Source organism: Mixophyes fleayi, chromosome 6, assembly GCF_038048845.1.
Source record: "Mixophyes fleayi isolate aMixFle1 chromosome 6, aMixFle1.hap1, whole genome shotgun sequence".
NCBI lineage: Eukaryota > Metazoa > Chordata > Amphibia > Anura > Limnodynastidae > Mixophyes > Mixophyes fleayi.
The window spans coordinates 55,373,040-55,388,534 of record NC_134407.1 but is presented as its reverse complement, the minus strand read 5'-3'; the positions used below and the strand labels follow the sequence as shown (position 1 = coordinate 55,388,534).

Genomic DNA, 15,495 nt, shown 5'->3' with positions numbered 1-15,495 from the left:
TACCACCAGCGATAGCGGTGCTGTCGCCAGCAGTGACCCTTTGATGTACAAGACAAAGCCCTATCTCCGGAGACAACCCCTGTTTTAGCAGAAGATGGGGGGGGGGGGCTTTTCACCCTTTAATATATATATAGAGCCCTTAATGCATTCAGGAGGCAGCAGGATATTTTAAGGAGACAGGGAAGGTACATTAATACAAATGACTCCGATTTTAAGCTTTTCAGCGCATTGGCTACCTGGCTCTTGGAATTTGCCCAACCGTGATCTATGTTCTATTTAAGACCCCAGGAAGGAACAATCCTAACACCTACAATACAATTACTTATGATTGTCATTCATATATAACAAACTCGTTAAACTAGGAATGAAAAAAATCTAATAACAAATCTGAAAGGAACTAGATCAGCATTTTGTAATTTTTAATTACCGATGGGAATAAGACAGTTGGATAAACACTTCAGCTTATGGAGTATGCACCACCTCTTTAGGTATAATAGCAGTGAATAAAATCTGATCCTGTACTGTGGATAAGTTTCTTCCAGCAGCTTGACTTGCCATGGGCATCTGTCACAAGAAAATATTTTAAGAAATCCTATTTTCTTAAGTGGTTCTGAGCTTCATTATGTGCTGGAAGGGATAATATTAATATTTAAAAGGTATTATGACCTGATTCATGGATCTCCAAGTAACTTCTGCTGCACTAATCTCCGCATGCATGGATTTAAGTTTCTTTTGCGTCAGTAAAACGTTCAATATTTATATCCTCCAGACACTTGCCACTTGTGTACTTTAACACCATTGTATTTCATTTTAAACATGGCACGTTTGATTCTACATTAGTATTAATGACTTGTTACTGCTATTTGACCAGGAATTTATAGAGCTCTTGTATCTGATGCCAAATAATTCAAGAAACAGACTTTTTATTTTCATATTTAATCTAGTTAGAAGAAATATTCAGTTGACGAAGAGGGAACTTTGTCAAGAAGGCCGGGGCATACGTTCAATCTACATCATTGTCGTGGCGCTTTGTGCCAGGGATGACCGGTGATGAGAATGACTGACTGTGGGTAAACCTTTCTACAAATGAGCGAAACAGATAACTACTGGAGATTAAATAGGTTTCAGTGGTGACCCACCGATTGCAATAGGAAGGCTCTTACTTGTGTTAATTGTAGTCATATTTACATATGTGTTCTGATACCCCACCTTCCACAAGGGTTTCAGTAAAATATCAAATTATCTCCTTCATATGGGTATCTGCAAAGAGCTGAACAGGTATTCTTTTGGAACAGTTAATTCTCCATTTCGACCATAAGCACATATCCTTGGATAATTGGGAGAATTCCTACATAGTTTAAGTGTTGGTCCAAGTTTAACTCCCAAATAGTCTGCTTGCTGGGGGATAAATTCTTGGACTTGAAATTTTGTAGAACTCATTGAGTATGGCCAGTTCCATGGGTAATGTGAGGGGTTTTGTCATGGTCAGTAGGATGTCCTCAGCAAACATGCTGCATTTATACTGGATTTGTCCTATAGTTTCCTGAAATTTCAGTATTTATCCACTCCCAGCAATAGCAGAGACCGCAGGCACTCCTGTCTCATCCCTACTTTTTCTGAAATCGGAAAAGCCCTTCACTGTTACTCTGCCTGTAGGTCTGGAGTAATAGTTTTGTTGAAAGATCCTTCTAAACATCAAGCACCTTCTTAATGTCTGGTGATAAAAGGTGAGCAGGTATCTTGTGTTTTAGCATACAATAAAAACTCTTATGTTCCCCTGACAAAGTCATCATTGTCCAGATACATTCAAAGAACCCAATTTAATGGTCATCTTTTGGTCAAGATTTTCAAATCAATCTTGAGCAACGTCATTGGGTCTGTAATATTTACATGAGAGGCATTCTGTCAGGTCTTGCTATGAAAGAGATGATTGGCTAATTTACCCTGGCTAAAAAAAAGTATTCTCAGCCATTAGGAATTGGCTGCACGACCAAGATCTATATGAAGACTCCTCCACACAGAAAAAAAAAAACCTTTTACCAAACTTTGATCTGAAAGCATTCCTATACCCACGTGACCAGGAAATCTCACGGTAAATAAGGCACAATCCGTTCTAATGGGACACACCTAGACTCTGGATAAGTTAGGTCTTGTTTGTGTCTGAGTGTGTGCGATTTACTTACCACTACTAGATAATCCTGAATTACAGGAAGGTATGACAACTTGCCACTTTATGATCTGGAGAGCAGGCTGCGTAAGTACAGTCAACTAGCATTTCAGGAGGCCGCAGAGAAATTTGAAACTACTACGGCATACCCCATAGCTTTTCTGCAAGCACAGCACTACATAACTGGATCAGAAAGTTTTCTAATTCTGATTAGCAAAACCTCTTGGGTCAACCACTAACAACCCCTGCTCCCAAACATTAAGCAGTCACCATTTACTATAACCTACTATGAGAGCTGATCACACTTAAAACGAGTCTAACTCTATGGTTATGTCACTTCCCCACACTTCTGACAATTATATTATTGTGTACACTCAATCTCGTGCTGGTCATTTACAGCTAGTACATAAACCACAATGTTCTTAAACATCTTCCACAATTCTTTGCTTGTATCATAGAAGATTTCAGAGCTTCACACAATTGTTTTCGATGCAATTCTGCCAATGCAGACCTATTGGGCATTTTTGGCTTTTGGTAAAGAGATGTGCAGAGGAGAATTTGATTATTTATATGCCATCCACCCCAGAGTGTGCAATATTGGATGTTTTTTTTGGTTTTTTTGGTTTTTTTGGTTTTTTTTTACCTCAAGGCTTATGAAGTAGCCTGAATCCAGCCATTTGTTGTATGTATCTATCTACCCAGTCCAATGCTGGATAAAGAGAAGGCGGGTGAATTCCTCGACGAGTGGGAGAGCTTCACTAGCCAGCTACAGAGATGTCTGACATACATACATTGTGTGAGATCCTTAATGTGGCTAATGATCCTCCTCTCCAATGTTAAAACGTAACCCTAATCCCTGGAAAAAGCCATGCGGACCTTCACCCCTTCTAAGGGAGTTGTGTAAAAGTAATGTTGGGAACTAAAGTAATGTTTTGATAAAGCCAACAAATACCAAAACATGCAAATCATTATGTATTGTTTAAAGTTATGCAATTGGCGTATTTGCTGTTACTTTCTTATATCAAGTAATCAATGGATGAGCTGAATACTTTACATAGCCCCTGTGTAGTTATCGGACAAAATTGCATTAACCAACGTCAAAGTTGGATAGAATAGAAATAGTATAGGTATAGATGTAAAACCTAATAAGATATAGGAGGAAAAATTGGTAGAAAATCAGATGTTAAGGAGACAATAAAAGGCTAGAGCTCTAATAGAACTAAAGAGAGTAAAGGAAAAGATGAGGTGGGGGGGGAGAGGGGAACAGTGGAAAAATACTAAAATAAAGTGGGAAAAGTAGAAAAGGTTTGGAGAGGATGAGTAAAAGCAATCAAAACCATATGAAATGCAATGAAAAATGACATGAAAATATAAGTCGTGATAAAAACAGGATGAGTAAAAGCAAGAAGAAATAAATGCAATGAGAAATAATAGAAAATATAACTAGTATTATAAATAAGCAGGTTGTAAACTGAGTTAGTGTGGGTATGTCCCAAACACGGTTCACCACATTAAGAGGCTTCCTCGGTAGGCTCTGTTGTCCATCATACAATACATACACTGGCAAAGCCTTCATTGGCTGTACTGCCTGCTATTGCTGCTTGAAGTTTTACAGCTAATATTTTATATCTTGGTACTGTGGGGTTTATAGAAGTTATTATAAAAAAAAATGAAGGTTCTCCATAACTAGTGGCACTGCATTCTATTGCACCACAAGTATTCTTCTTAAATGGTGCAGCAGAGAAAAATATAAACTATTCATACCTATACCTTGGTGATTTCTCTGCAAGAGACTTTGGGTTTGCAAGCTTCCTGTACTAGCTTTACTCAATTTAGCAGGTGAAAATAGTAGGGTTTCTAGAGAAGGGGGGGGGGGGAGGGTTCCAAACAGTTTGATTTTGAGTAAATATACACAAAACAAAACTTGCAAGTGTAGATGAATTGTGTAAATGTAATTTAACAGATTCCTAGTGTATATGGTCCAGGCCAAATTAAGGCTATGATGGGGAGGGGGGGGGGGGGGGGTTGCAGCCTAAAGAGTATACACACCTGCCCACCATGCCTTTTACTTTCCACCATGACCTGCGTGACTACTAAGCGAAGTCTCTCCAGCTGTCACCTGACTACTTCAGAGCCAGTAGGGGTCAGGACAGTTGTGTGCTTACTCCATCCACAAGCTTCATTGCTTCCTACTGCATTGTGGGAGGTGTAGGTTGTCTCGTCTATTAGACAGCTGATGCTTCAGCTGCAGGAGAAGTGCAGAGAACAGCTAGACGAGACCATGGCAAAGACACATGCAGAACTTATGGCCATTCTATGATTGCACAATTTGAGCATGCAGAGTGGGAGGGTTTGAGACAACAGGAAACCCAACCCCTTCCCCTCTAAGTGCGTACCTGGTAACCGTGCTCTATCTTTATAACTGTAGTCTGGAACATGATGTATGTATTTGTTATAATGACAAGTTTTGCCCCAACATTCCAGAAACCACCTTGCAAAATAGACCAGGCCATTGATGCACCCAGTCCATGCCCCAATCTGACCAACCACTTCCCTATTTTGCAGAGGCTTTTTCTACAAATTGATGGGCTTCAACACTTTTTGCTGCAGCAAGTCGGGGCTGTGTTGGTTATAGAAAGATGAAACTAAAAGAACATCAAAATTTACCAAGTTCACTATGTTGCCCTCTTTACAATAAGAACCTATTTCTGGCAATGTAAAGAAAGTTGTTATGAAAAGGTCGCTCTGTATATGTGTTAAGTAATGAATTGTTTTGTGTAAGATTCTCTATTCTGTTCAGGTCCTGCCCTGCTAATACTGTGATTGTTGTCTCAGGTTTTTGATGATTAAATAGGTAAATGTAATTACCCAGAAGTATGTGCCATATTTTTGTAGTTGCTTACTTGCAGCTAATGAAGTAAAGCAGAAACTATTTCTGCAGACAGACACGGCTCAGGTACTTCAATTATGGTCTCTGAACAGAGGATAACTGAGGCTTAAGTGGATGACGACAATAGATAAAAAGCTGCTGTTTTATTTCAGACCTGGGAAAATCCATCTCACATTGACGACAATACTGGTTTTGGTGGCGATAATGACCCTATTGATGTATGCGACATTGGGAGTAAGGTACTAAAATGTATACGTTTATATTCTAAATGCTGATTATAGGAGACTTGACAAGTTTAAATAAACAACCTCGCCCAAATGGTTTTTATAGCAATTTGTATCAGTGTCCTTTTTGGCTTATAAGCACAATAGATTATTTAGCTGCCAATTGTGTATAATGTGCATTATCTGAAGAGCCATTGTAGTTTTTGAGCAGGAATAGCAGCACAAGTCACTTTTTGCAATCTCCCTATTGTACATCAAAAGCTATGCCATGTTATATATAGGATGCATCGGAACACAACATATAAAAATACATTCTAAACTGTTGCCTTAGGTTTGTGAAAGGGGAGAGGTCATTAAGGTTAAAGTCCTTGGGACCTTGGCATTGATCGATGAAGGAGAAACTGATTGGAAAATAATGGTCATTAACGTTGAAGACTCTGAAGCTTCACTTTTTAATGGTAAGTAACATCTGTAATGATCCAGCAGCATTCCAATATTACGATGTTACAATTTGGACCTCAACCTCATGGTGACTTGTACAGTCATTTATACCCTGTACCCATTATTTATTTTTATTTTTTTTATTATGATTATTAACGTGTTAGAGAAGAGATGACTGTATGTCAAAACAGATCCCGTCAGCTGAAAAAAAATTGGAAGTTGTGCACTGGTATATTTTTGTTTAAGTTTGTCCAACAGATGAGGTCAGTATATAAAATTTCACAGCCTCCACTTCTATCAATCGCTAATATTAGTGATTGGAGTCTCGTGATTTTATTGTTTAGGCCCACTGAAATTTCTTGGTGTTCAGCTAGCATTGTGTGCTACTTATCTTTGTATAGTCTGATGTTAAGTGTTTCTTCCTTATTGGATGATTTAAGGCTTGTAAAACACAGCTGTATTTCATTTAAAAAAAAAAAAGAAAAAAAAAACCTCGTTCATGGGTCCTTTTTCCTAATGAGAACTGTTCATTGTGCCATTCTGATGATTGGACGACTTGACTTGTTCACTTCGTGGACAGAAAATGAACAATAACCGCATTAGGCACCTCTATTCCCATAAGGCAAATCTAATGGCTCTAGTTAATTGGTTTGTGTTACAATAATAGCTGCTTTTTGTTCTGGTCTTAGACATCGAAGATGTCAGAAGACTGAAACCCAATTATCTGGAATCCACTGTCGACTGGTTTAGAAGGTACAAGGTTCCCGATGGAAAGCCAGAGAACCAGTTTGCTTTTGACGCAGAATTTAAAAATAAGGTAATTGAAAAGAATGAAAACATAAATATATATACCAATGTGCCCATTACATCTTGATTAAAAGAGACAAGCGAAGTACAAAGTAATCATCAGGTTAAAACAATTTTTTTTTACAAAAATACTTTCTGGGATAAGTGTCAAATAGAGGATAAGGCCAGCATATAGTATGCCAAATTGATATCTCATTTATAATGGTCTTCTAGCTAAAGAGCAAATGCAAGATCTTGCTTTGCGGTTAACGAAGTTGTATAAAAATATAATTGGAATCTGGTGGCATTTTCGCTCTCTATATTGCACAGTAATTATAACCTAAGCATTGGATAGAAGAAATCAGTGTGCACTGAAAAAGTCTTTGATGGCTTCTATTATGTGTGCCTTTTGTGCAGGATTTTGCAATAGACGTGATCAAATGTACCCATTATCAATGGAAGGCGCTAGTGACCAAAAAGACAGACGGAGGAGAAATCAACTGGTAAGTATAACTTTTTGCTAATTTATGTGCCTTGTAATATATGTATACAATGTCTTGCATACACTCGTACTAATGGCTATCATCATTCATGTGAAGAACATTCTCCATTTTCTTAGACCTCATTACTTCATAAATTTCCCACTTATAAATAAAATGTCTGCCCTCTGGGGCTTTAATACCTTTAATGCAGTTCCTTAATGTATTTGCACAGTGAAATAACATAGCTTCAGCCATTTATAAAGAAGGGCAGCACTGTTTGATTCCCGAACAGGGCCTTATCTGTGTGGAGTTTGTATGTAATTCCTGTGTTTGTGTGGGTTTCCTCCCACACTCGAAGGTAAATTGACTGCTGTCTAAATTCCCTAACATGCACACGTATATATACATACATAAACACACACACACACGTTAATTTTGACTGTAAGCTACAAATGGGGCAGGGATTCATGTGAGTGACAAATGTTCTCTGTACAGCGCTGCAGAATTGGTGGCGCTATATAAATAAATGGTGATCATGATGAATTTATAGCCCTTATTCCAAACTAAACATAAAGTACAATTAGATGGGGGGATGGTGTTTGTTTTGTCATTTTAGACATTGTTCGTATGTAGGAAATAATTTTAATGCATTCTGCATGTTTTATTTTAAAATACCATATTCTTGTTCAGTGAAACTTAGCAAGTTGAAGAATACATTGAACTTGTTTTGTATTCCATGTACCCTAGTATAAATAATACACCATGTAACCCTGTTTAAGGTTAACCATGGCAACACATGACTAGCTGATATACCTGTACTTCAATACATCTGCCCATGTTTTGTAGCCCTGCGTTGTGTTCAATGAATAGGTTACAGCGTAACTATCCATTATTGATCAGTATGAGGAAAGCTTTGTCTGTGTTCAGTGCTCTTTAGTCAAATGTTAGCTAGATCCTCAATGCGCTTTATTCTGTCTTTTCGGGTTTTTTTGGGCTGTCTGGAATTTTAGTTTCCTCCGTGATGAGCTGGTCACTAATTTAAAGTTCATCTACATCATAAGACAGATGAACTTGCAGAAGCGAAACATATTCTTGGTAGAATTATTATTCTGATTTATTATTAATTTTTGCTCAGAGAATTTACATTCTAGAGGAAGGGTTGGTGAGACAGTAGGAACAACTGCAATGAAATGGAGATTGTGGGCAATGGAAGAGGAGGTGATGAATAAGATGGTCAGGAGGTGGTAGGATAGGTGCGCTTGAAGAGGTAAGTTTTGAGTGAGCATTTGAATGATTATAGGTTGGGAGAGGGTGAAGTGTTGTGAGTTAGGTAGTTCCAAAGCTTGGGGGCAGCACAGCAGAAGTTGAAGAGTAGAGTGAGGACCACAGACAGTTACAGGAGGGTAGAAGCAGATGGGGTGATAGAGAGGACAGGCAAGGAGATTGTGACTCTGGCAAGAACAGATATGGTTGTGGATAGTCAAATTTGTCTTTGAAGTAGGACTTAGAGCTTCTAAATCTTATGACCCAAAGCATTATCTGGTTTATAACTGCTTGTATGTATACAAACATGGAGACATTCATTCTCCTCTCCTACATCTATGCATGGACCTGTGAAGTTAGCTCTTTAATTTGGACTTGATTCCCATACCTGAATTTTCGTTCCACATTGAATTAAGCCACTGCTTTTTATTATTGGTGGGGGAAGGAGTCTCACACCATCTAATGTAGGTAAGCCAGATGTGGTGGTAAATATGAGCAGAGACTGGTTTTCTAGCCCTGAGGAGGGTGTTCACTACTCGTGAAGAGAACCCTCTGGATCTCCAAAGGTCAGCTTCAACAGCCATGTCATTAAATTCAGCCGAGGAAAGACCTGATGTTTGAATAGTCCCTGTAGAAGAAGGTCTTTTCGAAGAGGTAACCAAAGACCTGGACCTACCGCCATCAACAGTATTTCTGGATGCCAGACCTTCCGCGGCCAAGCTGGTGCCACCAGTTTAACTGGAAGGCCGCCCTGCTTGACTCTCTCTGAAGAACGTGGGAATCATGGAAATGGGGGGGGGGGAGAGAGGGCAGGTATCCTAACCTGAAGTCCCAGTGCATTGTCATTACATCCACTGCCAAGGAGTCCCTTGCTCTTGAGCAAAAGTGTAGGACCCTTTGTTTGTGACGAGATGCCATTGGGTCTCTGGCCGTTCAATGGGGGACCACGGAAAGAGACTGGCGTCTGTGGATACTAAGATCCAAGACGATGGGGCAAAGGACCTGCCGACTAGCAAATTGTCCTGGGCTAGCCACCATCTGAGGAATTGTTCCACCTGTGGTGACAAGCGAATCAATTGGCGTTCTAACTTCTGATGGGATCCTGACCACTTTTTAAGAGGTCCCATTGGAAGCAACAAGAGTGATTTCGACTGTAAAGGAGCGTCTCGAAGGTCGACACCATCTTTCCCAGTAAGCGCATGCATAAGAGGACCAACTGTCTACGGCAGGACAAAACTCGAGTCTTGCAAGGATTCTGATTTGTCTCCTGGCAGGAATACCTTCTGTTTGCTGGTATCCATTATCGGTATCCATTATCAGTCCCAGAAAAGTCATTCTCTGGCAAAGGGTTATCTGGGATTTTGCCCGATTTTATGAGCCACCCATGCAACTCCAGGATCCTGATGGGGAGCTGTAGATAATGGTCGAACAGGTGAGCAGAGGCAGCCTTGATTAGTAGATCGTCCAGGTAGGGCACTATTTGCACACCTCTGGAATGAAGACAAGCCGCCATCACCGCCATTTTTGTAAACGCCCTTGTTGCTGTTGCAAGGCCAAACGGGAGAGGTCTGAATTGGTAGTGAGCGGGTCCCACTGTGAAATTGAGAAGAGCCTGATGTGCCTCCCAGATAGGAACGTGAAGGTAGGCATCTTTGATGTCTATAGGCGCCATGAACTGATTAATAACCGACCTGAGGGATTCCATTTGACCTTCAGGTGTAGGTTCAACTGTTTTAGGTTTAAGATGGGGTGGAAGGAGCCATTTAACTTTCGGACTAAAAAGAGGGAGTAGAAACCCTGTCTCTTCTGATGATCCGGAACTTCCCGGATGACTCCTGCAGAAAGAAGAGAGGCAACACAGAGAAGCATTGCCTGTTTTCTTTGTGGGTCGTGGGGCAAGCTGGCTGCGAAAAATCGTCAAGAGGCAGGGCCCGATAGGTCTATTATGTAACCACTTTTCATAATCCTGCGCATCCAACTGTCCTCTGATTCTGCCCACTGGTCATTGAACAGAACCTCATCTTGAATATGGAGTACAGTTCTGGGCACCACTCTATATAACAATTATATTTTGGAACTAAAAAGGGTTCAGAGAAGGGCAACAAAATTGATAATGGGTATGGAGTAATTAAGTTATGAGGAAAAGTTAGCCAGTTTAGGCATGTTTATTTTGGAAAAGAGGCGTCTAAGGGGAGATATGATTACTATGTACAAATACATTAAGGGTCAATACAGAGAACTTTCATGGGAACTTTTTTACCCCAAGGACTATACACAGGACATGTGGTTACCCCCTAAGGTTAGAGGAGAGGAAGTTTCACAACCAGCCAATGAAGGGGTTCTTTACAGTAAGGAGAGTCAAGATATGGAATTCACTGCCAGGGAAGGTTGTGATGGCAGATTCAATAGATATGTTTTTTTTTAAAAAAATGGTTATGCAAAACTTTAGTGGAAAAGTGTATCCAGGGATACGACCGTTATTTAAAATGAAGGATAGTAGTGGATATAGGGAAAAAATAGGACTGCAATATTGGATCATCATCATCATTTATTTATATAGCGCCAGCAAATTCTTTAGCGCTTTACAATTGGGAACAAACATTAATAAGACAATACTGGGTAATACATACAGACAGAGAGGTAAGAGAACCCTGCTCGCAAGCTTACAATCTATAGGACAATGGGAGTTAGAAACACAAGGGCATGTGCTACATCATATTGCACAATGGACCAGCTAGAACGCAAAGGTAATAGTATTGAGTGGGCTGTGTGTGTTGCAATGTTGGTCAGAGGGTTGTTGTCTTGTGTTAGCAGTGTAATAGGGTAATCTAGGGAAATTAAGATGGTGGTTGCGGAATATCATAACCTTGTCTGAAGAGGTGGATTTTCAGAGAACGCTTGAAGGTTTGAAGACGAGAGGAAAGTCTTACTGTGCGAGGGAGGGAATTCCACAAAGTGGGTGCAGCCCGAAAAAAGTCCTGTAACCGAGAATGGGAGGATGTGATGAGAGTGGAAGAGAGACGTAGATCTTGTACAGAACGGAGGTGTCGAGTTGGGAGATATTTTGAGACAAATGAGGAAATTATGTCGGTGCAATTTTGTTGATGGCCTTGTATGTTAGTAGAATAATTTTATATTGGATTCGTTGAAATACTGGCAGCCAATGTAGAGATTGACAGAGTGGCTCAGCAGAGGAATAACGGTTAGTAAGGAAAATCAATCTAGCCGCTGCGTGCAAAATAGATGTAGGGGTTCAAGTCTGACTTTGGGAAGACCAGTAAGGAGGGAATTGCAATAGTCGATGCAGGAGATGATGAGTGCATGAATTAATGTTTTTGCGTTGTCTTGTCAGATATGTGAGTATTCTGGAAATGTTCTTTTAGGTGTATGTAACATGATTTAGATATAGAGTTGATGTGGGGAATAAACAACAGTTGTGAATTAAGGATTACACCTAGGCAACGAACTTGCGGAGTGGGATTTATGGTCATGTTATCAATAGAAATGTCAGACAGGAAGCTACTGTTTTTGGGTGGGTCTGGTGGGATTTTTCCAGATTTGAAATGGATTGGTGGTTGCTTAACCTGGATCAATTTCAAATAGAGGTGAGGGATCACAGAAGATCCAAAATAGGTTGAACTTGATGGACTGGTGTTTGTTTTTGTTTTTTTTGGCTTTTTTTTGCAAATGACATGTCTCTAGATGACTTTTCATATTGACCCTTAAAGCATACCAAACTTAAAATACAAAAATCTTTTCATATTGAGTCATCTTGTAAAGTTCAGAATTCCTTTAAAAAAATTACCATTCCATGGCTCTGTGATGGAACAGATGATATGACTATAGGACTGTCATCTGGGGGTTTGTGGAGGGGATGTTGCCACCTAGTGAACATTCCCTGTAATGAACTGTGAAAACTTGATTACATGAATATCCATTTCTGTAGAACTATTAGAGCTAGAAGCAAGTTTGATATCAACCATGACCTGTATATTTTTTTAAAATAGATTTAATACATTACAATGCAGAAAACTTGATTCTTAATGGTTTGTTTTCCTCAGCACCAATACCACGGTAGAAGGCAGTCCCTTCATTTGCAAGACCGGTGAAGCTAAAGCAATCGTTGATGCTGTGAGTTAATTACTGGATCTTAACCAAAACGTATACATCTCCAATATTTTCATTAGATAGAAAATATGCAATTGGGTAGCATTCATTGGATCAACGTCTGCAATTTCTGTATCCTGCATTAACATAGGTCTCTGTGCAGCTTCTAAATTAGGGACTCATTGTTTGTTTAATACACAATCTGATTTGGGATGGAGAGATTATGTATTGTACAGAGAAGACTTTCTTTTTATATTTCTGTTATCGGAGCAATAGCAAAATGGTTAAACGACCATAATTCAGTCATGCTGGTTGCGTTGTTAGTAAATGGCATATACGTCAGTGTGACCATATCACAATAGAGTGCTGATTAATTGTAATGTTCATGTAGCAAATTATAGAGCATGCCAGTTCAGTGATGGGGTAGACTACTCACAACCAGATTTCCTCCCTCGCAGTATGACATCTGTGTAAACAAATGCCTAAATTGTTGTGATCTGGCTGCCATAATAAATGTGAACGCTGTGGTATGTCTAAAGTTCTTACATGTAATCGTTTCAAATGGATGAACAAACATAGCTGCATCTATCTCTTGCTTTACAAATAGTCGCTATGGGAAATTAAATTTTCTTTCTCAAATGAGGTATAAGAAGCTTTCTGCTCTCTAATTCACACTTGGGCTGATTCCTAGACGCGTTTCTCTTTACCAATATCCTACTGGTAGTTCTGCACCATTAGCTGAGCTGACAGGGGTGATTGCTTAGACAAAAATAACTTGATAGCATAGAGTAATCTTGGTTTGGTCTTTCTGAGACCTAGTTAGCTGAAGTTCTCTGTGCATTTTAAAGGAACACAATTAATCTGTTAGAAATTCCTGTGTCCCTCAGCAGCATTTGGTGCCCTAGCTCAGTTCATTGGTACATCTGATCCATCCCCTAGATCTACTCTACAAAGTAATCACAGAAACCCACCAATTTATATCTACCAATTTAACACCGTTCCATGAACGATACAGGTTCTACTAGCTGTAGCTGAAGAGAGGTAGTTTCCAGGCAGATTTGCCTATAGGGCTTGGGTGCACTCTGCTCTGGGCCCATGATCACTTAAGCTACCAGTGATACTGTTGAAACAGAAAAAAAATCTGTATATGGTAATTATATGTTAATTGGAAGCTTTTTGAAATCTGTTCTCAACACTGCTTAAAGTGTTTCTGGTTTGGTATGAAATAGAAACATTATGTAACTGATTGTGTACAAAATGTGATTGATTTATTTGATTTCAGGCACCTCCATGTGGATCAGCCAGCCCTACCCCAGTAGATGGTATGTGGAAGGATCTAATACTTTAAAACTTTAAGTTGTATGCAGTCCTATTGCAGACTGGTCACTGGTGATGTTTATTTCAGAGCAAAAAATAAAATGGTGGCAGTAGTTTTAAAGACGCATTGTAATGAATTTATTAAAGTGGCTAACTCACTTTTTAATTTGGAATGTTGTGCATGGTTATTGTTATGCACTGTATTCATGAATGGTAAGAAAGATAGTCACTTAAGTTTCAGAAGTTGCAAATGACAACTTGTCATTGAAATGATTTAGAAGGGAATTGGCAACTTGGGCAGTCAGGTGACTATCGCCAGTGGAGTCATGTGAGATTTTTCATGTGCACAATACCCCCTACCAATCCGGCAACGGGGGCTTGCACTCTCCATTGTGTCTTTTCCATCCATCCATATGTCCCCAGCCACACTGCCTTGTTTCCCTGCCCAACTAGTCTTTACACCACATCTACTGGCGCTCTCATGTTTCCTCCGTCCCAGTGATGTCTGTGGTCAGCAACCTCCACTGTATATAGGACCATCACATATTGTGTAACATGGACTGACCCTTTAAATTAAATCCCGTGACAATGCCTAGGTGCTTAGTTTACAATTCAAAGCAATATAATCATATTTTAAAATGCAAATAGCCATAAAAAGACTCTTCCCATTGTTTTTAGTATTTTAGTTCAAATATCTGTTCTACAAAGTGTATTTCAAAGTTAAAAATTGCCAGTCTCTAAAAATAACTTATTTGTATGAAATGATTGTGTGTTTTTAATCTTTGCAAATGATTAAAATGTCTTCTTTCCTCCCCCCTCCTATTTGTTCTTTTCCTATTGCATATGCAGTGGACAAGTGGTACTATTATCAGAAGAACTAATTAACAGGTGGAGACCTCTCGCTATTATTGCATGCCTTTCCCCGGGCATTTGAATCTGCAGCATAGAGAAGATATTGACGGAACAGACATATTTAAGTAAACAGAGGCTGCTGTAACTCTTCTAAGTGCTGAATGGCCCTATTCAAGGTGGGCTATGGATGATAAGCTGCTGCTGCACCAGATGGGTCACCATTAATAACGGACATTATCGTCGCCATGCATCAGCAGTTTTGGCTTCTGTTTAGGTCCTGATAGTTTTGTAAAAGAAGACTGCAGAATTGGCATGCTGAATTCTGCTACATTTTCCAACCTCTCTAGATTCAATGTACAATAGAAGCAAATAAAGCTACTTTTATTGTTAAATCCTGTGATTCATCCACTATGTGTTTAACCATGTATTATTCGACGAGAATTAATGTCTGTCCAGCTTTTTGCTGAAGAAGGGGGGGGGGGGGATCTCCTTGTGACAAGTAGTAACTAATTAAAAATATGTATGTATGTGTGTATGTTTGTGTGTGTGTGTGTATATGTATATATATATATATATATATATATATATATATATATATATATATATATATATATATATATATATATATATATATATATTGCTTAAACAATTAGAGGTATATTTACTAAACTACAGGTTTGAAAAAGTGGAGATGTTGCCCATAGCAACCAATCAGATTCTAGCTGTCATTTTGTAGAATGTACTAAATAAATAACTAGAATCTGGTTGCTATAGGCAACATGTCCACTTTGTCAAACCTGCTGTTTAGTAAATCTGGCCCTTAAGGCTTGTATCTAGCATTTGTAACTGTAATGTACTTTCTATATATAGATATAGACAGATATGTGTGTTTTTCTGAAATTCTGTTTTTAGATTGGCTTTTCCACTTCACTTAACCTTACTGAGGTAACTGACTCTCAATAAAAC

At 39.1% G+C, this 15,495-nt stretch overlaps 1 protein-coding gene across 2 annotated transcripts in view; it reads left to right on the top strand.

The window, feature by feature from the left end:
* Positions 1–14,937, top strand: part of PPA1 (inorganic pyrophosphatase 1) — a 49,277-nt gene extending 34,340 nt beyond the window's left edge. For both annotated transcript variants that reach the window (XM_075216591.1, XM_075216592.1), the window contains 7 exons: positions 5,210–5,296; positions 5,613–5,739; positions 6,412–6,539; positions 6,926–7,011; positions 12,315–12,384; positions 13,643–13,682; positions 14,527–14,937. In XM_075216591.1, coding sequence (XP_075072692.1) covers positions 5,210–5,296; positions 5,613–5,739; positions 6,412–6,539; positions 6,926–7,011; positions 12,315–12,384; positions 13,643–13,682; positions 14,527–14,558 — 570 coding nt within the window. In that variant the 3' untranslated portion in view covers positions 14,559–14,937. The remainder of the gene's footprint in view (positions 1–5,209; positions 5,297–5,612; positions 5,740–6,411; positions 6,540–6,925; positions 7,012–12,314; positions 12,385–13,642; positions 13,683–14,526) is intronic.
* Positions 14,938–15,495: the final 558 nt, after the last annotated feature.